The sequence below is a fragment of the Rhinopithecus roxellana genome, chromosome 16 (assembly GCF_007565055.1).
Source record: "Rhinopithecus roxellana isolate Shanxi Qingling chromosome 16, ASM756505v1, whole genome shotgun sequence".
NCBI lineage: Eukaryota > Metazoa > Chordata > Mammalia > Primates > Cercopithecidae > Rhinopithecus > Rhinopithecus roxellana.
The window spans coordinates 34422783-34445612 of NC_044564.1; the positions used below are offsets into that span (position 1 = coordinate 34422783).

Here is a 22830-nt window from a genome sequence, read left to right on the forward strand (position 1 = left end):
TGGGCGCGGTGGCTCACACCTGTAATCCCAGTACTTTGGGAGGCCAAGGCAGGCGGATCATTTGATGTCAGGAGTTCGAGGCCAGCCTGGCCAACATGGTGAAACCCCATATCTACTAAAAATACAAAAAAAAAAAAAAATTAGCTAGGAGTGGTGGTGGGCACCTGTAATCCCAGCTACTCAGGAGGCTGAAGCAGGACAATCACTTGAACCTGGGAGATGGAGGCTGCAGTGAGCTGAGATCGTACCACTACACACTGGCCTGGGTGACAGAGTGAGACTCCGTTTCAAGAAAAAAAAGGCACTCAATTTATATGTCATAATTTTTTGTATTTTCCCAAAAAACATAAACACTTGTACTCAAAGGACAAAGCAGTACTATGATCTATCATCAGAAACATAGCATTTATGTGTATTAGTCCATGCCTTTCCCAACCCATCTGCAAAAAAAAAAAAAGGTTCCATGGTATGGTAGTCGCCATCAAAAATGTCTTAATCACCAGAATCTAGGAATGCTACTTTACATGGCAAAAGGGGCTGTCCATATGTGATTCAGTTAAGAATGTGAGATAGTAAGATTATCCTGGATTATCTTAGCGGCCCTTGCCATCACAAGGGCTCTCATAAGGGAAAGGGAAAGGCAGCAGCAGGAGAGAAGGAGATGTAGCAATGGAAGCAGAGGTCAGATTTGATTCCTGGCTGAAAGGGACCATGACGCAAGGAACACAGACATGCTAGGGGTGTGGAGGAGAACAAGGAAAACACTTCTACAACAGGGCCTCAAAACTTAATGTAGTTGATGACACTTTGATTTTAACCCAGTGAGCCCTGCATTCGACTTCTGATCTGCAGAACTCTAAGTCAATCCATTTGTTTTGCTGTGTTTGTGGTAGTTTGCTATAACAGCAATAGGAACTAATATGATTATAAAATTATGGGAAATACTCCACTTTCACACATGTGCACACACACCTACATACACACCCACCCCACAACCCTGGAAATGTAAGAAGCTTACATTTCCTAAAGAAAAGAAACAAAGTTGGCTGTGTCTAATGCAATTACCTGATGTAACTAATTACACAACTACTGGTGAGAGGAGGTTTGTATGAAACACCTGTTAACATCTTGAGAAATGAAATTTGGGAGAAAAGTGCATTATTTACTCTAATTACAGTATCATCTTACATTTCCTCTCACAACAAAATTCAAAAAATTAATCAAAGAAATTTGGGACAAGATAATTTTAATGAAAAAAACTGAGACCAAAGAGAGTTAATTTTATCTTTTTCTCTTTTTTTTTGAGACGGAGTCTCACTCTGTCCCCTAGGCTGGAGTACAGTGGTGAGATCTCGGCTCACTGCAAGCTCCACCTCCCAGGTTTACGCCATTCTCCTGCCTCAGCCTCCCGAGTAGCTAGGGCTATAGGTGCCCGCCACCGCGCCCAGCTAATTTTTTGTATTTTTAGTAGAGACAGGGTTTCACCGTGGTCTCGATCTCCTGACCTCGTGATCCACCCGCCTCAGCCTCCCAAAATGCTGGGATTACAGGCGTGAGCCACCGCGCCTGGCCAATTTTATCTCTTACAATGGAAAAACTATTTTGCATTTACCTTCCCACACATCTGTCTGCCATTCATCCATCAACCCACCTAACAACAAATATTGAGTACTTATTATGAATAAGGTATTGTGCTATCTAGTGGCAATGTTGACAAAATGAGCAAATCAGACATATTTGCTAGGCATGTGGCACTTACTGAGAAACCCATTAATCAAATAACAGAAAACCTTACAATTATAATTCTTAAGTGTTATGAAGGAGACAGAATCCTATAGATGTCTGATCTGATTTTGTTTTGGGGACTAAGTGAGAATTCCCTGAGAAGTGAAGTATGATCCAAGCAAAAACGACTGGGTGAGGCAACGGTGGCAATGATGGTGCTGTTCCAGAGGGCAGGCTAGGCAAGGCTCTGTGCATGTGCTCTTCATCTAGCTTTCTCCCATTCTCTGGCCCTCTCACTAGTCTCATTTTCTTACATTTTTTTACCTGAGTCTCAACTAAATATTCCCCTTTTCTATATCACTGAGCTCTGCTAATCTACTTGGTTTCCTTTATTTAATGCGGTCTAACCTAATAAAACTCTATTTTCTGAAGGTCGCATGGCAGAAATATTTGTTGACTGTTGACATGTTGGGCATTTTACATACATTCTTGGGCTCTCCCTCCACCTTTATCCTGGGCTTTGCCTCTCTCTTGAACTTAATTTCTGTATGCCTTCCTCTTTCATATATTTCTTTATTTTGGCAAGAATGTCTTCCAGCAGCTTCCAGAGAAAGGCTATTTGTGAGGTAAATTTTTGAGACTTTAGTGTCTGAGAACATCCTTTTTTATTTTCACACTTGCTGATAGTTAGAATGGGGTATGAAAATTACAGGTTGGAAATCTAGTTGAAAATTATGAAGGCTTTACTCCACAAAGTTTTGCTTCCAGTGTTCCTACTGTGAAATGTGATGCCATGCTTATATGTAATCCTTTGTAGAAGAATCTGAAAAATTTGCAGAAATTTTTTCTGAAAACAAAAAAAATAATCAATAGCTTTCCTATGTACCATCAATGATCAATTGAGGGGAGGAAGATACGTGGGGAAAAAATCCATTCCCACCTGCAACAAAATTCATAAAGTATTTGGGAATAAATCTAACAAACATTTCACACCTACGTGAAAAAATTGCATACTTTATCAAATATAAGACTTGACTAAATAGACACATGACACATAGGCAATGGTCACAGATAGCAATATTACATATTATTACAATAATTCTCTCCAACTTTAAATTCAAGGCAGCTCTAATGCAAATTCGAACAAAGTTTATCCCAAATGGATCCTAAAATTCAAAAGTACAAAGAAAAAAAGTCAAAGCAATTTTTAAAAGAATAAGAAAATTTGCCCTACATGATATCAATATTAATTATAAGCCTATAGTAATGAAAGCAACATTGTATGCAAAGAATGAAACAAGAATGGCTATAATAATTATAATAATAGCCTCGCAATACACCCATATATACGAAATAAGGTATGTAACAAATGGCGTCATCAAACTGACAGAGGACGGAGGTACAGAGGAAGGAGGTACCAGCTAGTTCACGGTACAAGCCAACTGCTATTCACAGAGAAAACAGAAATAGATCCTCACATCTCACACACACATTAATTCCAAACAGACAAAAAATATAAACACAAAAAACTTTTAAAATGAAAAATCTGAAACAAAAATTGCAAAACGTCAGTATTTATTGAATTTGAGTAGTTCATATATGTTGTTTTCTGTACTTTTACGCATATTTGAAATTCAAAAACTCATGACTCATTTGTAATGATTACCCTGTATCCCGTGTCTTCCACAACATCACATGAAGTTGCATTATCATTGGTATGCCACACTGTCTCTTTGATGCTGCAACCATACATAAATACGTTCTTCTTTCGGGAATGGCCATGATAATCACAATAAACCTTGAAAATACATATTTTAAAAATTAAAAGGCTCCAAGTTCATATGTTGCTAAGTAAAGGTAGTTAATATCAAGCCAATAAACATGTAGGTCTGTGTCCCTTGGTCTTTTTTATTGTAAAAGAACCACCATTTAACAATTAGAACCAACGAAAGTAATAACACCTAGTTTGGGAAAGGATCTATAATTAATTCTAGAATTGCCAAATCCTTTAAAGGTCCTATATCACCTTTGTATTTACTATTCACGGTTTAAAAAACAATACATTCCATTATAGTTCCAATCTACAGTTGTGGTGATTGCTGCCCCAAATGGCTGTGAAAACATTTACCTAATTTGGCCTGGAGCAGTGGCTCATGCCTGTAATCCCAGCACTTTGGGAGGCTAAGGCGGGCGGATCACTGGAGGTCAGGAGTTCGACGTCAGTCTGACCAACATGGTAAAACCCCGTCTCTACTAAAAATACAAAAATTAGCTGGGCATAGCTGTGGGCACCTGTAATTCCAGCTACTTGGGAGGCTGAGGCAAGAGAATTCCTTGAACCTGGGAGGCAGAGGTTGTAGTGAGCCAAAATCGTGCCACTGCACTCCAGCCTGGGCAACAAGAGCAAAACTCCGTCTCAAAAAAATAAAATAAAAATAAAAAATAAATAAAAACAAACAACAACAAAAAACAAGAAAATGCTCCTATACAAAAACACCATTAAGAAGGGTATGGTTTTAATTTAATTTTTAAGTGCATCATTTTAAAAAAAATTAAAAATAAAGGACATGTCAATTTTACTCCTCTGCAAAGTTTTTCTATCTTTCCTGAAGAAAGATTAAATAATATACACACTAATATAACAGGAACATTCTAATCAAAAGCTGGTGAGAACAGGAGGAGCACATGTATATAGTCCAGTCCAGTCATGCCTGGACTACATTTCCCATGTGTGTAGTAGAGACTTAACAGCTTCAGAGCTGACTAGAAAACTCAGAAATAAGTTTCTAGTTTGAGAATCTGGAAGATACATGTTGTTACCTTAGCGATGTTCAAACAGTGAAGTTAAATATCTAAAACTTACAACCAAGAGTTGCCAATATTCATAACCAAAAAGGGAAAATAAAGAAGGCTTATGAGAATTAGAAACATTCAACCTTATAAAATTAAGACTACTAACATAATGGATTAATTTGACCTCATGATTATCACACAAGTGCTTGACAATAAAAAATGACATTTTATCTTTAACTATACCAAGTAAAAACAAGTATTGCTACTTACCAAGGGTAAACGTTTCACTGCAGCCAAGTATTGCAACAGCCCCTTAGCATGGTAAATTGTAGGATGTAAATCCGGATTTGGACTTTGCCACTGCCTATTCAAATCCTCTCCACTTAAAGAACAGCGATGACTACATGTACATAAACACAAAGACAGAAAAACACTGGTACCAATAAACCCTTATATACACTTCTTAAACCCTTATATACATTTCTGGTTTAACTTTATGATTCTATTCCACTAAGCATTTCAAATAGGTATAGATGGTAAGCTCAACCAAATGCATACTATATTCATTATGTAAACATTTATTGTTTGCTATGTGCAAGCTTTTGTGTCACAAGCATTTAACTGTGGTAAGTTTCCAGATTCATAATCAAAATTTTCAAAATATAGAAAAAATTAATTCTTAATTCCAGGGTTTTCTTCCATATTTTATAAAAATGTATTAATAATCACATCCATTCTGACGATATAATAATTTATGTTAGCATGCAATTAAAGTGCTATCTAGGTGCTTCTTCTGAGAAAGACAAGTATATGAAAAGTATATATTGTTGTAAAAAATCAAATACCTTTTTGTTTATTTATGGGTACTAAGTAGTAAAGCTAGCATGCAAATAAGCAAATAATCATAAAGTGATGACACATATAAATAGAATTCTAACTGGTCAATATATTTCTCAATTAAAAATAGACATCATTTTAGTTCCATAACCGTAATATATTAAGAAGAAATTCTATATTTAAAAAATTCAGTAATTTCCTAAAATATGAGAAATATTCATGCTACTTTTATTCAAGTAAGACAAGTTATCCTCATCTTTGGAGATATTCATGACAACCAGACTAAATCCCATCTTTCAGAGTGGCACTACAGAGACCTTGTCAAATTACCAGAATAAATGTACTATACTAACTATATGCAGCCACCTCTTACAAAGTAATTATCTTCCACTATTCCCCCGCTAAAGAACTCCTGTCAAAAACTACGCCTCATATCAGGAAGAGGTTAGCAGGTGGGGCTAACATTCCAAGAGATCCCAGAAGGATCTTAATCTTAGAACAATCTAGGTTCATGCTACTAACAAAAAAAATAAAGGAATATGAGAGGTATGAGTTAATCTTTCTTACAACCTGACATCGTGATTTTTCTAAAACAATTCAAGCATTTTATGAAAGCATATTCCCATAGATACAGAATTTCTCATAATTTCATACTGCTACTAGTATCCAAAATATATTTTCATTTAAACGTTTATCTTAATTTCCCACCAAAAATTTCTTTATTCTAGAAAAATCACTAAATTTGTTAACCTGGACACTGTTATTTCAACAAGTTTATACAGGACAACCGAAATGGTCTAGAATATATTCTATAACTATTGCTTAACTTACTTTCCATTGATGACACCATCTGGATTTAACATAGGGACAATTTTAAAAATATAAGATTCTCGTAAGCTCTGAGCAGTGGGGTTATTGCTCATGAGATATTCCAACGTTCCTTTCATAACCCAACTTGCATTAGTTTCTCCAGGATGTACCCGAGCAGACAAGAAAACGTAAGGGCGATTTCCTAAAGTACACATAAAATCTCAAATTAAAATGAACAGCTACTAAAAGTTTGTATACTTTATTTTGGGGCTTTAGAAAATGTCTCTAACTCAATTGTGAATTCTGATATAAATTAACAGAACCCAATGGTGCATCCTACAAGCACTGCACTAGGCCCTATAAAATAAACAAATATAAAAACCAATAAAACCATATCCCGAAGGAGCTCATAACAGGACATAAAACAGTAAGTAGTATTTGATCCACTTATTTATTTCCCAATGACTAATTTAACATGTAAAATTAGTTATTTAGTATAATGTTAATTTTATAAAGAACAAGTACTTGGGGGAAGTTTAAAATATAAAACCATTTTTTCATAAAACCATGGGGAAAAGAAAGAAAATATAATTTCAGCCCTGTCTTACAGTTGCTCTGATAAGCACAGAGAAAAAAGTTTATCTGCTCAGAGATTTAGCCTCCAAAATTTCACTATATACATTTAGATACACAAATCTACAAAATAATCATTCAGTTCATCACTCATATTTTCATACACAATAAGCTCTGTTTCCTGAAAATACTTTGCCTTCTTATCAAACTGAAACAGTGTTTTTTTATTACTACAGCTGTACATTCGAGGCAATTAAAAAATATATAAATGGCAGGGAAAAATAAGTAGCTATTCAGTACCAGCTATCAAAACAATTGATAGGTTTCTGGTTGTTTTATTTACAAGTAAAATCAGTTCATTTCTAAATTGATAGTATTATTACATGACCTCTTAAAATAATTTGTTGTATTCTACTTTGAATACAATTTCTAAGGACAGAACTAACAACAGTAGTAGCAAAAGAGACCTCAGAGAACATCTCATGTAGCCCCTTATTTTCAGGATAAGGAAATTGAAGCCCAGAGGTGGGCCCATGGCTAGCTAAACAATAGCAGGGCCAAGACTAGAGCCCAAGGCTTCTGGTACCTGTTCCTATTATCATTTCCATTATAAAATACAGAAAAAGCAAATCAAAGTGGGTGAGAATGACTGCTATTGTGAGTTGGGAAGACAAACTTACTGAAATGACAGATATGTTCATAATAATTAGACTCTGGCATTGCTGTTATAGTCACCAAGGGGCAGCTGTTTCCAGACAGGGTTTCACATAACACATCTTTCCGAAAATAGATTTGCTGAGGATTGTGTGCTGATTCCAATTTTTGAAGATGCATCTTGATAAAAATTTTAAAATAAAGTATACAATCACTTAAAAAGTCCCCATGATACACAGAAATAATGCATCCAGATCTCCACATAACTAGAAGTGAATCAGATTCTTAACCCCTTATCCAAAACCCTCAGGGCCAGATGTAATCTAAACATCAGTGTTTGGGAAACTTGAAAAAGGCAATATACTGTTTAAATCATTAATTATGCAGCCCCACCAACAGGGTCAGGGGTAGCAATCTGTAATACACACATTATTTGTGCAGCAAAACATATGAAGAATCACCCTAAGTGGAATCAATATTCTAAATAAATTCAGGTCAGGCTTTGCCTCCAAATGAGTTCCAAAAAACCTGTTGGTTTTCAAAGCCTTTTAAATTTTGAAATTGTGAGTGATAATAGACTTGTAACAGCAACAATCTAAAATTTGAAAAATAAAAATTATGTAGCACAAATTTTAACAATTTATTTTCCTGATTTCAAGATTAATATGGGTTTATTGTAAAATGTCTGAAACACAGTGAAAAAAAACAAAGAAAAAATTTTTTTAATTAACGTTTTAAAAATTTAAAACATCCACAATTGCACCGCCTAGATTACCACTAACACAAGGTATGTAAGCAAAACCATGATTACAGACTTTTATAATCTGATTTTATCACTTAAAAATTTATACATACACACAAACACATATATATTCATAATTATGAATACCATACCACATCATTAAACATGTTAAATGTGTATTTTTTGAAAATACAAGTTTTAATGGTCTTACGATGTGGTTATACCAGAAATAAATTGTTCAATTCCCTATTTTTAGATATTCTGTTGGTTTTCAAACTTTTGCCTATGTTCTTTCACATAATCACTGTTGACTGGGTGGTCACTATTTTCCAGAAACTGTACAGGGCATTGGGGATATGACAATGAATAAATGAACCCTACCCTAGGAAAAATAGAGAGTGCTGTGGGAGCCTGTAAGAAGGGGAGGGGAGCCTAGCCAAGTCTGGGCAGTCAGGGAAGGTCTTCCAGAGAAAACTACATTTAAACTAAACTCCAAAGGACGAGTGAAGAGGGCAGAATACTGCAGGCAGAAGTAAAAATATTAGGAAGACCACAAGACAGAACAGGGCTTTTCAAAGAATTCAGTAAGATTCATCATAGCTACAAAGGTAAGAAACAAAGAATCTGACACAGAATGAAGGGCCTGGTAGACAGCTCTTTCCCAAAGCATAGTATACATACCACTGGTAACTGAGACAACTAAGTGATATGTAGGCAACATTTTAGAAGTTTAATAGGTATATATTTTATGTGAATTAGAAACAAGTCTAGCACATTAAATCTTTCATGGATTTCACAGATATTAACTGAGGATGAGGATATAATTTAAATGATTTCATGGATATTAATTGAGGACAAGGATACACTTCAAAGAGTAATCTATTTTAAAGTCTATTTAAAGATAAATAATACTTCAAACAGTATGTGGATATGGCAAAAAAAAAAGGGGGGGATTATTAGAAAAAGGACAGGGTGAATCATGGTAAGAATTTTAGACTTCATACAAAGGGCAAGGGAAATCACTAAAGAGTTTTAAGCAGGGTATTTTGTGATAAGATTAGCTATAAAAGAACCCTTTGGCTACAGTCTGGGGTTTGTCGGAGGGGGTGGGGTAACTAATGAAGAGCAAAGGGGGCAAAAATGAATCCTAGGACACCAGTTACAAAGAGGTTGGCAGAAGCCCAGGTGAGAAACAATGGTCATGCCTGGAAAACATCATGGTAGGGGGACTGAAAGAAGGCAGGAGAATTCAAGATACATTAAAAGGCACAATCAGTAAAGAACAATAACATAAAACCAGGCAAATAAAAACATTGAAAATATATTTTTATGTGCATTCTTATTTGTTTTCCTAGGATAAATTACTCAAAAGTAGAACTACTAAGCACAGAAAGATACATGAACATTGTACCTTTATGGTAGGTTGTAACCTTTATTAAAGTACAGTAAGTCTCATTTAAGGCTGTCAGCCTCATTTAGTCTTCTTAGGTTTGATCTCTCTTCTGCTCTATAGACTATGTTTTTCTTTCATTTTCTCCTCTCTGATAATTTGGGAGCTTGTTTCTAATTATAGTGTTCCAATTTCTTTATTGGTAAATTGATCACACCTTCATGATCCTTGACCATTAGAATAGATATTCTGTTCTAAGAATAAATATCAACCACAGTTGATATTTAATTACTAGACTTGTTTGTCTATTTTGTTTTTTAGTTTCGTTTTGCCAATATTCAAAATCTCAAAAGGTCTCACACAAAACAACTCTTATACCCCAGATTCTTAAAAACCTGGATCTAGGTCTCCATAATAAAACCATTTCCTTCAGAAAATGATCTCGATTTTTCCTTCAAAAATCTCAAATTGCATCCACATTTTCCTAATATTCTATTTTCTATGAGATTCTGGTTAAACATGCAGAAATCTCACCTGCTTAAAATTTGTAAATTATGGAATCTTAGCTCAGAGAACTGTAGATTTCAACAAAAGATGGGAAGTAAAAATCATGTCAAAGTTCCTTAATACTTCTATTAAAAAAAATAAGAATCACATTCCCATTTCACTCCTCAAGAAATATTGTAGTATTTTCCAAAATCTTCAACACTAAACCCTTTTCTTATGTTATGATATTTAACTAAACTTCATTTTCCTTATGTTAGAATATTTAACTAAACTCAATTTTCTTCCATTATCTTACACATATTCATATAATACAATTTAATTTAGAGTTCTTACCTGTAAAGTTGAATACGTATATGGATAGTGATAAGCAAAGTAGCAAACATCATCTTTATGTGGAAAACTGACAGTAAATGTAATTGTATAGTAGGATTTTCCCTTTTGCCCACCTGCAGCAACTGAACTTCTTGAGAAATGATTTCTACAATAAAAGAGCATAAAACATGTTCATTTCATCCACACAAAAACTGATTTTCCTTGTTACTTTTATTAAATAGAACTTCAGGGAAAAAAGAAAATCCCGAGTCTATAAAAAGTGTAACTTAAATACCCTATTAAAAAAAAGCTTAGTACTCATAAAGCAGTTAACTGTTATTAGCCGATGACACTACATAAATTTTCACTTCTGAATTTACTAATTAAATGAGCTAATACTCTTCACGTCAAAAAAAATTTTTAGAACCCCATTCTTTGACATCCATACACATTACTTGAATCTACAAAATGATCATCAATGGCTGCTACAATCAAGAGAGGAAAGGCTGATGGACACCTTTACGTGGATGGATCAGGCTACAAGACCTGGGTTCACTAATCAATATGATTACAAAAAGAGAAACAATCAGAGATGATGTTGTTTCCTGACATGATGCAATGGGAATTCATTGCACCACCTATTAAGTATTCTTGCCAAAAATCAAACCTGAAGTTGATCAAGCTTCTAGATCTAACTAACAGTTTATAGGAAACTGGTGAAACAGAAGTACTTGTTAACACCACAGGGATGCAATCCAATAAAATCCAAATGTGAAACACCCTACATGACAATCCAGCTTCTTTAGCAAAATAAGAAATTTTAAAAAAGAGAAAAGGGAAGCCTATAAATTAACAGACTTAAGGGACATGTCAACAAAAATCAAATGTAATGTGCGATCCTTAGCTGGATTCTGATTAAATAAAACTATAAAACACCATTTAGAGGCAATTGGGGAAGTTTCAACATTGGATATTTCATCACAGTAAGAAATTTTCCTAATCTTTCTGTGTTGTGATAACAGCATTGTGGTTAGATTGTCTTAAACAGCCTTTGTCTTTTAGAAATATGTATGTAAGTATATACGGATAAAATACAATATCTGAAAATGGCCTTAAAAATTCATTGTGGAAGTGTAAGTTTTAATTTCCAAAATGTTAACTGGAGATGTGTTCCAAATACAGTACATCAGCTGACACAGTTCATCTTTGACTGTAAATATGTGATCTACGTATAGCAAATTAGAAGTAAGTGCTAGAGGTCGGGTGCAGTGGCTCACGCCTATAATCCCAGCACTTTGGGAGGCTGAGGTGGGCAGATCGCCTGAGGCCAGGAGTTATTGCCAAAAATCAAACCTGAAGTTGATCAAGCTTCACCATGTGTTGATAATTGTTGAAACTGGGTGATGAATATATGGGGCCTCATTATCTTATTCTCTGTTTTTGTAAATGTTTGAAGATTTCCATAATAAAGTTTTTAAAACTATACATTACTTTACAGAGTCTAAATACTGCTGACATATGCTGACTTAAAGATGCTCTAACAACTTAATTTCTAAAATTCTGAATCATCTTGTATCATTTAAGCCATGAAATGAAGAAAAACCAGGGCCTATAGGTTATTCTTTCATGCACATAAATGTTCAAAGTATTTTCAAATTGATCTAGTCTTCATTAACTTATGCACAGTATCTTGAATAGATACCCAATGACAGAGTGCTAAGGATTAACAAAAATGCAAAACAAGTTCAAAAACTAGTCCTTGCCAACTCTTTTCCCTCAAAAGTTTAACATTTAATTGGAGAGGTATTTATACTACCACATTACAGCTATATGGCAGTTTCTAGCTTATAAACCAGTGAAACATACATTATGTCATATAATGGTGAAAAGCAGTTTTATTCCATTTTATAGATAAGACAAACAAGCATCACAGGACTTAGCTGACATGAAAAGTTACGGCACAATGCAAAACCAGATTTTAATCCTTATCATCTAAATTTCAGGCCGGGCACTTCTGCTCATGCCTGTAATCCCAGCACTTTGGGAGGCTCAAGCAGATGGATCGCAACATGGTGAAAACCCAGTCTCTACAAAAAAGACAAAATTAGCTGGTTCACAACTGTAGTCCCAGCTACTGGGGAAGCTGAAGTGGGAGGATCACTTGAGCCTGGGAATGATGATATGCTCCTGAGGCTGTAGTGAGCCGGATCGCACCACTGCTTTCCAGCCTGGGCAACAGGGCAAGACTGTGTTTCAAAAAAAATATTAAAATTAAAATAAAAAAAATTAAAATTAAAATAAAGCTATCTCAGGCTTAAGGAAAACAACTAGAATAGAGTCTTACATAGAAAGTGATTAATAAATGTTTGTTGAATTGAACTCCACTTACAGATCAGGAAGTAGTAGCCAAAAGAAAAGACAGAACCTAAACTAAAAATATAAAAATCCTTGCCATCATCCCTTACATAGAACTGAAGAACTTGTCCTGCTACGATCATTCATTTTGCAATGTGAAAAAGCATTCCTTGATTGACAATTTCTAATGTGACAACATAAAGAAGCGTGAAAGAAAGAATGCATTTTGAAAAACATTGTTTCATTCTTTAATAGTCTAAATAATTCTGCTAAAATCTAGCCAAGCACTGCTCGGTTGCTTCACCTAACTTTATGAGAAACATATATATGTTTCTATTTTTTATATTAGTCTACCATTAAAAAAAGTACAAGATGTATTATGGTGCAGATGAATTACATATTACCTTTACTTCTGTTTCTCATTTATTTGCTATTCATTTTGCTAATAAGAGTAAGGAAGAAATCTTACTGAGATGAATCCCAAAGAAGATTTTCTTTCCCAGAAAATAAGAGTACTCAAGATCAAGTTTTTTCCAAAGCCATGTCAAAACAGTTTAATTTTAGAAGCCTTCTTCTAATTGATAAAACTAAAAAAGAGGGGCATTAGTGCCAATTAAGCACAATCTAAAAAGTCAAAATTCACCATACAGAAACGTCAGGATTGAACTTAGTAACAGAGAAGAAACAAGGGTGCCAAGTGGAATCAGCAACGAACATGACCTGGAAACATTTGCAGACACAGAGTAAAAATGAGAAGCAAGATACATGAGAATCCTCGACTACTTAGAGGTGGACCTGAAGAATAATCAAACTGTTCCACAGAAGTAGGAAATGATTTCTAGCACTTAATTCTTTGTATTTTATTTTTATTTTATTATATTTTATTTATTTATTTATTTTTTTTTTTTTGAGATGGAGTCTTGCTCTGTCACCCAGGCTGGAGTGCAGTGGTGCGATCTCGGCTCACTGCAACATCAGCCTCCCAGGTTCAAGTGATTCTCTTCCCTCAGCCTCCCGAGTAGCTGGGATGACAAGCACGCACTACAATGCCCAGTTAATTTCTGTATTTTTGGTAGAGACGGGGTTTCACCATGTTGGCCAGGCTGGTCTCGAACTCCTGACCTCAGGTGATCTGCCCACTTCAGCCTCCCAAAGTGCTGGGATTACAGGCGTGAGCCACCACACCCGGCCTCTAGCCCTTATTTCTAACTTGCTATAAGTAGATCACATATTTACAGTCGAAGATGAACTGTGTAAGCTGATGTACTGTATTTGGAACACATCTCCAGTTAACATTTTGGAAATTACAATGAAGTAAATATTTGTGTGTTAATATAAAAAGGGAAAAACTAGGAGTTATACTTGATATCATAGGAACAACAAAAAGCTACTGCAAATTACTACTCGTAATTTCTAATTTCAGTTTTATTCAATAAAGTTTCCAGAGTTTTAAAGCTGGAAAAGCTGAGGACACATAACTCTCTAAGCGGTGGAGACACGGCCTGGACCTAAGTTTATCTGCCTATACAACACATTTTACTTCTACTATATACACTCCGCAAGTGGATCTCAAGTTCGAAAGGATTTTCTAGAATTACTAAAGCATAGCACCACAATTCAAAGTATGCAATAATAACTCTACTGTTTCCTTTTACACTGAAACAGGATGTACTTAATACTGCCTTCTGTAAGCTGATGTTCTATTAATATTCTTAAAATACTTACTTATAGTAACAAATGTCAGTCCCCATACGAATCCACCATGGTCTGGCATTTAATGCTTCCTGAACCGAATACATGAGTGGTTGCATACCTTTGAAAGAAAAAAGACAGAAAATTATTTTCAGAATTTTTGAATTAAAAATTAATCTTGCCTTTGTAGAAAGCACCAAACATTCAGGAAAGCAGAAATAAACTACATTTCAGTGTTTTAGTAGGTATTTTAAAAATCTGATGCATTTCTTAAACATCCGAAGTCAATCAGTTACATGCTTTTATATTTTAGTTTAATAATACAGGATTACAACTTTAGAGTGAAAAGTCATTAAACTCTTTTCTATTAAATTTTCTACATGAAATCAATTAAAGATAACATATTCCTTATAAAAAGTGAAACAGTCAAAACATACGTAAAGACATAATGTAACTCTCCGTGGATTTCCATCTACACTGAAATTAATGGGAAAACGCCACCAAAATGGCATGTTTGCTTTCTTCCCCACTCTTCTCCATGAGGTATGTGTTCGTAGGAGAGAAAAGGAAGACGGACTCAAAAATATAAAGTATATTTTCTTGGGTATTCTTAGAAATATGTTTTCCACATGAACTTTAAAATCATCTTACCTAATTTCTAAATGATATACTAGGTTTCTAGATTGAACTGAATTAAATTCATGTTAATTATAGAAAGGCTGACAACTTTTATTGAGATCTGGTTTGACTTGTCTTAAATTCTAACTTAAGGATAGAGTCATTTTCTTTTCCTGGTACAGAATAATTTTATTAAACTTACCTGTGAGTATTTTTATAAGATTCTTTTTTCCCTTTCCATTTCTGATTGGTTATTCCCACAATGAAGCACTATTCATTTATTTTTTATATTTATCTTAATATTCACGTTATCAAATAAACTAATTTTAACAGGTTTTTAGTAGTCTCATGAATTTTCTAGTAATATAATTAAAATATTTTATTTCCTCTTCTAGTATTTATATCATTTATTCATTTTCTACTCTTACTACATTTACATAAATTAAACCTCAAAAAAATTATGCTGAATATAGTGGCAAGAACAAACAATTCTTTTTCATGACTAGAACCAAAATGTTTTCCATTCCATGAAATATTTGCCCCTTTTTTGTAAACCAACTTTGTCATGTTTAATAAAAATAGCTAACAATGAATAATTTCTGTATGTGAGACACTGTTCTAATGGTTTTTACCTGTATTAAGTAGTTAAATCCTCACAACCACTTTTAGATGGTAAATGCTATTATTAGTCCCATAACTTGAGTAGTTTCACTATAATTTTTATTATACTTCAGAGTTTTAATTACTTTATCAAATGCCTTTTCAACATCTAATAATAGAATCAAATGGCCTTTCTCCTTTAAACTGTTGATTCAATAAATTATGTTGGTAGGCTTCCTATTGTTGAACTATCTTTGCGTTCTAAGAAAATGCTACTCTTTTAACACTATGTGACTAAGTTAACTAATATTTAGAATTTTTCCATCTAAATTCTTAAGATGATCTTTCTTATTTCAATTTACTTTTACCAAGTATGGTAAAGGTTATACGAGCTTCAGAAAACTAACTTTTAAAACTTCCTAAGTATAAATAATAAAAGCATCATCTATTTTTTAAAGGATAAATATAATTCAGCTGGAATATCATGTCAATATGATGACTTATTAATAAACATATTTTTTAAAATTTCCTTTCAACAGCTATAGCCTCTTAAGAATCTCACTTCTTCCTAATCGCTTTGGGTATTTCTCGCTTGCGCTCTCTCTCTCTCTCTCTCTCCTGATGTCCCTAAGTTTTTGGTTTCTTTATCATGTGTTATCATTTCTTAGAATTCAGTCTACTTTTTTTAAGTGTATTTCCAGGATACAACTAACTTTTAATTCAATTTGGCTGAGTTGCTTTCTAGGAAATCTCAGATTGCATCCTGTTACTGCTTGTCACTGGACGCCCAGATCAGTGCCCCTTTTTCTTGTATCTCATGCCTCCGTCTCGGGTTTCAAATGGGATCCTAGTGAATCAAAAAATCAAACTTGTTGATTATATTACTCAAATTCTCTATAGCCTTACTTATTTCTGTTTTCTTGATATGTCAAATTCTGAAAGGAGGACTTTAAATTCTCATAAATGTTTTCTAATCAAGTTGTATTTCCTGGAGCTTTTTGTCCTGCTTATGTAGGTGCCATGTGGCTAGGGTTGTTGTGCTGTATAAAGGTTTACAGCATCTTCAAGGACTGCAACTTGCAAATACAAAATATGCAAGTCAGTATTTTTGACCTTGACATTTTAGTCTGACATTATTATTTATTTATTTTCTGAGATGGAGTCTCGCTCTGTGCCCAGGCTGGAGTGCAATGGTGCCATCTCGGCTCACTGCAACTTCCACCTCCCGGGTTCAAGTGATTCTCCCGCCTCAGCCTTCCGCATGCCACCGTGCCCAGCTAATTTTTGTATCTTTTGGTGGAGATGGGGTTTCACCATGTTGCCATGGCTGGTCTCAAATTCCTGACCTCAGGTGATCTGCCCGCCTCGGCCTCCCAGAGTCCTGGGATTACAGGTGTGAGCCACCGCACCCGGCTAACTGACACGACTATTAACCACTTTTGCTTTATTTTAATTTCATTTGGCTAGTTTATCTTCGCCCATTCATTTTCAACCTTATCACTGAATACACACACACATACACACACACACACACACACACACACACACACACGGTGGGGAGCAGAGGAGACAGGGAGAGAGAGAGACAGAAGAACAGAGGGAGAAAGGGAGAGAGAGAGAGACCACACTAAACTGTGTTACTTTTAATATCTGACCTTTTGAGGGTACTTCACAGTTTATTCATAGTTGGTGACGATGGATATACATTTCATTGTATTCTCTACATCTTATTTTCTACTTCTGATATCAACAAATGCTTTTTTTGTTCTTCCTTACCATTTTATTTTTATTGGTTTGGTTACATTGCTCCACATTTTCTTTTCTTCCTTAATCTGGAAGCTTTCTATCACGCTTTTCAATTCTACTTTTCCACCCTCATAGTCATGATTGATACTTTTCTAACACTATATTAAATAACTAAGCCATCCCACTGAGACAAGTTAATTTTCACTTCTCCTATATTACCCTCCTTAGAATATTTTTGGTTAACACATTTTATAAGTTCCAATACTTCTATCTTGAGACCTTTTACTCATGTTGTTCAGAGAGAGATCAGATAGCACATTTCTGAATTACTGTTTTTGAGACAGACCTTCACTCTGTATATTTTCTCAATTCTTATAAACACTGACATGCAGTTTGCTGGCAGTGACAAACAATTTACAGATTCTTCAAAAGACATTTGGATGTCCACTGGCTTCCAGTGCCACAGACGAGCAGTCCAACACTAGTTTAATTTTTTAAACATGCAGAAAAATACAGTGATTAAGAGCATGCAATCCACAACCAAACTTCCTGGGTTTGAATTCCAACTTCACCACATACCAGACGCATGATCCCGGCCAGACTATTAACCACTCTATGCCCCCATTTTCTTTTCTGTAAAATGAGGGTGACAACCTCACTGAGTTGTTTGTTGTGTGGATCACATGTGTTAGCACTTGGAACAAGGCCTGGCATGTGGTAAATAATCAATGAATGTTAGCTGCTGGTATTATTATTATCATTATTTCCTTTTAAGTAACCTATTCTTTTAAAGTGGAAGCATGTTAAAATTTTCTCTTTATACTTGAAACTCAGAAATTTCACTGGTACCTATAAAATAAGTCTGCCTTCCTGATCCCTTCCTGGGACGCAGTGAGCCACTTCAATCTGAAGTTTTGACCCCCTCCAGCCACATAAAACTCACCATAACACAAAACTCATTATAATAGTTTCAATAGTGACCACAGGAGACAGAGGAGGGGCTTCAAGATGGCTGACTAGAGGCATCTGGCACTTACCTCCTCCACAAAGCAGCAGCAAAATAGTGAGTAGATAATCACATCTAAGACAGGACACTGAAACTCAACAGAAAACTAACAAGAATACCTAACACAAGGAAGGAGAGGGAAGGCAGGCAGGCTACTTGGCCGGGAGCCCAGGGAGGCTTCCCAGTACAGGAAAAGGGTAAGTAAGATTCTCAGTGGTCCACATCCATACTACAGACTCCTCTAGTCCTAGCCAGGGGGGAGCCCCTCCATCCTCACAGGTCCTGAGACTAACACAGGGAGCTGCTTTGAGACTGCACGAAGGCATTGCTCCAGAGAGTGAGTTCACATGGGGTGTGACCTAAGCAGCAGCAGTACTGGCACAGTTCTGAGAACCCAACCCCCACTCAACTGCATCCTGCCCGCCTCCCCAACCCACAGCCACCAATGCCACAGGCTGCTGCCACTGAAACCTAAGCAAAAGTCACTGGTAGAGACCCCACCTCCCAGCAGCAAGCTGTCATGCATTTGCAGGTACCCAGAGGACAGGCTCCTCTACCCGCAGCCACTACCACTGCTGACCGCTGCCACTGGGGCCAAGCACAAGCCCCTGGCAGCAACTCCATTGCCCTCGGCAGTGTGATCACCCTACATTAACACATGCCCTGCAAACAGGCTCCCAAGTCCCCAGCTGTCACCTGGGGCTGAGGCACACACTCCCCAGCCTGCCACTGATAGCAGCTTAGCAATCCCTAGCAGCAGGGCTGGGGTATATTTGCAAGCTCCCTGAGGGCAGGCTTCCCCAGCCCACCAGCTCTGCTGCTGCCCCCACTCAAACACTCTAAGAGGAGTCTAGGGATCACCCCAGCCATCCTCGTTACAGCCAGAGCCCCTATAAATCACGTGAGGGGCTTGAGGACAGGCCTGCCAGGCCTGGCTTCCCCACCATCCCCAACACCAGAGCATACCTGGGAGCCTAGGGATCGCTCAGCCATGTCACCCACTGCTGGCACCTCAGCATTCCTCCCAGGGGTCTGAGGATGGGCCACCTCGCCTGCCACTACCTCCACAGCTGGCACACCCACACACACCACCTGCGGGTCTGGGGACTGGACCACCCAGCCCGTCACAGCCACCACCAACACTAGCATACACCGCTTAGGAGGCAGAGGGTTGTCCCACCACTGGTCCTGCCATTGCTCATGCTATGCCTTCTGCTCAGGAGCCAAACGACCCACCCACCTATCTGGCCCAAAGCTGCAACTGCCAGCATCTGAGAAGGCTGCATGGGGGCCCAAGAACTGGTCCACTTAGCCCCACTTAGACCCACTAACACCAGTCATGCTGGATCCTAAGGACAGGAATCTGGCCTGCTGTTGCCACGCCTGGTGCTCAAGGAATGGCCGACCTGGCACCCTCATTCCCAGCAAAATTTCACCGCAGCCACCACCAACAACCACCCCCTGAGCCACTGAAGCAATTACAGAAACCACTGACACTGTTTACAACCAAAGACATCATACAGGGACTATATTACTGCATCTACTCAGAAGCAAAGCCACAGTGCCCTACCCAGCCAATATCATAGACAGGCCTTCAGAAAAAAGTCCTCCCCATGAAAGTAAATTAAAAAAATTGGAAGATGCGACTGTTATACCAGATGTGCCAATAATAACATAAGGACACAAGAAACATGGAAAAAAAAAAAAAAAAAAAACAAGAAAATATGACACCTCCAAAGCAACTAATAATTCTCCAGCAACAGATTCCAATGAGACAGAAATACATGAAATGCTGGAAAAATAATTCAAAATAATGATATCAAAGAAGCTCAGTGAGATATAAGAGAACACAGATAAATAATACAAAGAAATCAGAAAAACAATTCAGAAGGTAAGTGAGAAGTTTAACAAAATAGATATCATTCTTTTTTAAAGCCAAACACACACTGGAACTGAAGAATGTTCATTGAAAGACAGAAAAAAATATATTAGAGATCTTTGACAATAGACTAAAGCAGAGGACAGAATTTCAGAACTTAAAGACAGGTATTTTCAAATAACCCAGTCAGACACAAATAAAGAAAAAAGGAATAAAAAAGAATGAACAAAGCCTACATGACATATGGCACACCATAAAGCAAACACATATTCAATTTTTTGGTGTTCCAGGAAGCAAAGAGAAGATATGAGAGAAAGTAAATCTATTTAACAAAATAAATAGCTGAAAGGCAGAACAAGGTGGCCAAATAGAAGCCTCTAGTGACTACCGCCCCCAACTCCATGCCCCACAATAGGAACACCGAATTGAACAACTGTCCACGCAAGAAAGCACCTTTTTAAGAACCAAAAATCAGGTGAGCGATCATACCAAGGAAATGCACTGAAGAGGATAGGAAAGACAATCTGGAATTGCTCACGCCACCCCCACAGTCCAGCAGCAGTGGCCACATGCAGCAGAGAATCTGTGTGCTTCAAGGAGAGAACATGCAGTGACTATGGGACTTTGCATTGGAACTCAGTGCTGCCTACATCACAGCAGAAAGCAACACCAGGCAGAAGTCAGCCAGTGTCCACAAAGAGAGTATTCAGACTGACCTAGCCAGATGGGAATTGCCCATCCCAGCTGTCAGAACCTGAGTTCTGGTTAGCCTCATCACCGCAGGCTAAGGCACTCTGGCGTCCTAAATAAACTTGAAAGGCAGTCTAGGTCACAAGGGTTGACATTCTGGACAAGTCCTGGTGCTGTGCTGGGCTCTGAGCCAGTGAATGTGGGTGCATGCGGCCCAGTGGGACACCAACCAGAGTAGCCAAGGGAGTACTCATATCACCCTTCCCCCAACCCCAGGAAGCACAGCTCACAGTTCCAGGAGAGGCTCCTTTCCACTTGAGAGCAGAGAGAGGAGAACAAAAAGGTCTTTGTCTTATAACTTGGATACCAACTCAGTCACAGTAAAACTGGGTACCAGGCAGAGTCCTGAGGCCACCATTACAGGCCCTAGGCCCCAGTTGACATTTCTAAACACACCCTGGGCCAGAAGGGAACCCACTGCCTTGAAAGGAAGAGCCCAGTCCTGGCAGGATTCATTACCTGCTGGCTAAAGAGCCCTGGGGCCTTGAATAAACATCAGTGGTACCCAGGCAGTTCTCACTGCAAGACTTGGGTGAGACCCAGAGCCATGCTGGCTTCAGGCGGTGGCCACAGGGAGGTACTACTTTTGCTCAAGGAAAGGAGAGAGAACAGTAAAGGGGACTTTGTCTTGCAGCTTGGTCACCAGCTTGACAACAGTTCCAAGAGGGCTCCTCGGGTCCACGATTTCAGGTCTTGGCTTCTGGACAGCATTTCTGGACCTGTCCTGGGCCACAGAGGAGCCTGCTACCCTGAAGGGAGAGACCCAGGCCTGACAGCATTCACCACAAACTGACTGAAGAGACCTTGTGCTTTGAGGGAATGTCAGCAGGAGCCAGGCAGTGGTCAACACAGGCCTGGGATGGTGACGGATATGGGAAAAGACTTCTACATGAAGAAAAGAGACAGAAGAGTGGGAAGAACTTTGTCTTGCAGTTTGGGTGCCAGCTTAGCTGCAGTAGAACAGAACACCAAGTAGATTCCTAACATTCCTGACTCTAGGCTTTGACTCCTGTACAGCATTCTGGAACCTGCCCTGGGCTGGGGGAAGTTCATTGCCCTGAAGGGTAGGACACAAGCCTGGCTATAAAGCCCTTGGGCCTTGAGTGAACACATCAGCAGTAGCTAGGCAGTGGTTGCCGCGGGCCTTGGGCAGAACCCAGTGCTATGCTGGCTTTGCGTCTGACCTAGTATAGTAAAAGTGGTGGCAGCCACAGGGTTGCTTGTATCATCTCTCACCCTGGCTCCAGGCAGCTCAGCACAGAGAGACAGACTCTGTGTGTTTGGGAGAAAGTAAGTGAAGAAAACAAGAGCCTCTGCCTGATAATCCAAGAAATTCTCTTGTACCTCACTGAAGGCCACAAAGGTGGTATCTCTACAAGTCTGCAAGGGTCACAGTGTTACCAGGCTTGGGTCCCCCTAGTGCAGATATGGCTGCAGTGACCAAAGATTTAGACCACAACATGCAATTCCCTTTGAATATTTGGAAACCCTTCCCAAGAAAGATGGGTACAAATAAGCCCAGGCTCTGAAAACTACAATAAATACCTAGCTCTTCAATGCCCAAACACCAATGAACATCCGCAAGCATCAGGACCATCCAGGAAAACATGACCTCACCAAATGAACTAAGGCACCAGGGACCAACCCTGGAGAAACAGAGATATGTGATCTTTCAGACAGAGAATTCAAAATAGATGTTTTGAGGAAGCTCAGTGAAATTGAAGATAACACAGAGAAGGAATTCAGAATCCCATGAGATGCATTTAACCAGGAGATTGAAATAATTTTTAAAAATCAAGCAGAAATTATGGAACTGAAAAATTCAACTGACATACTGAAGA

At 37.7% G+C, this 22830-nt stretch overlaps 1 protein-coding gene across 1 annotated transcript in view; it reads right to left on the reverse strand.

The window, feature by feature from the left end:
* The window catches only part of AGTPBP1 (ATP/GTP binding protein 1), a 204845-nt gene that overhangs the window by 38510 nt on the left and 143505 nt on the right, over positions 1–22830 (reverse strand). Inside the window, exons 18-23 of the mRNA XM_010378074.2 lie at positions 14424–14511; positions 10365–10509; positions 7419–7572; positions 6187–6367; positions 4789–4918; positions 3392–3523 (exon numbers count right to left, since the gene is read on the reverse strand). Of these exons, the coding sequence (XP_010376376.1) occupies positions 3392–3523; positions 4789–4918; positions 6187–6367; positions 7419–7572; positions 10365–10509; positions 14424–14511 (830 nt within the window). The remainder of the gene's footprint in view (positions 1–3391; positions 3524–4788; positions 4919–6186; positions 6368–7418; positions 7573–10364; positions 10510–14423; positions 14512–22830) is intronic.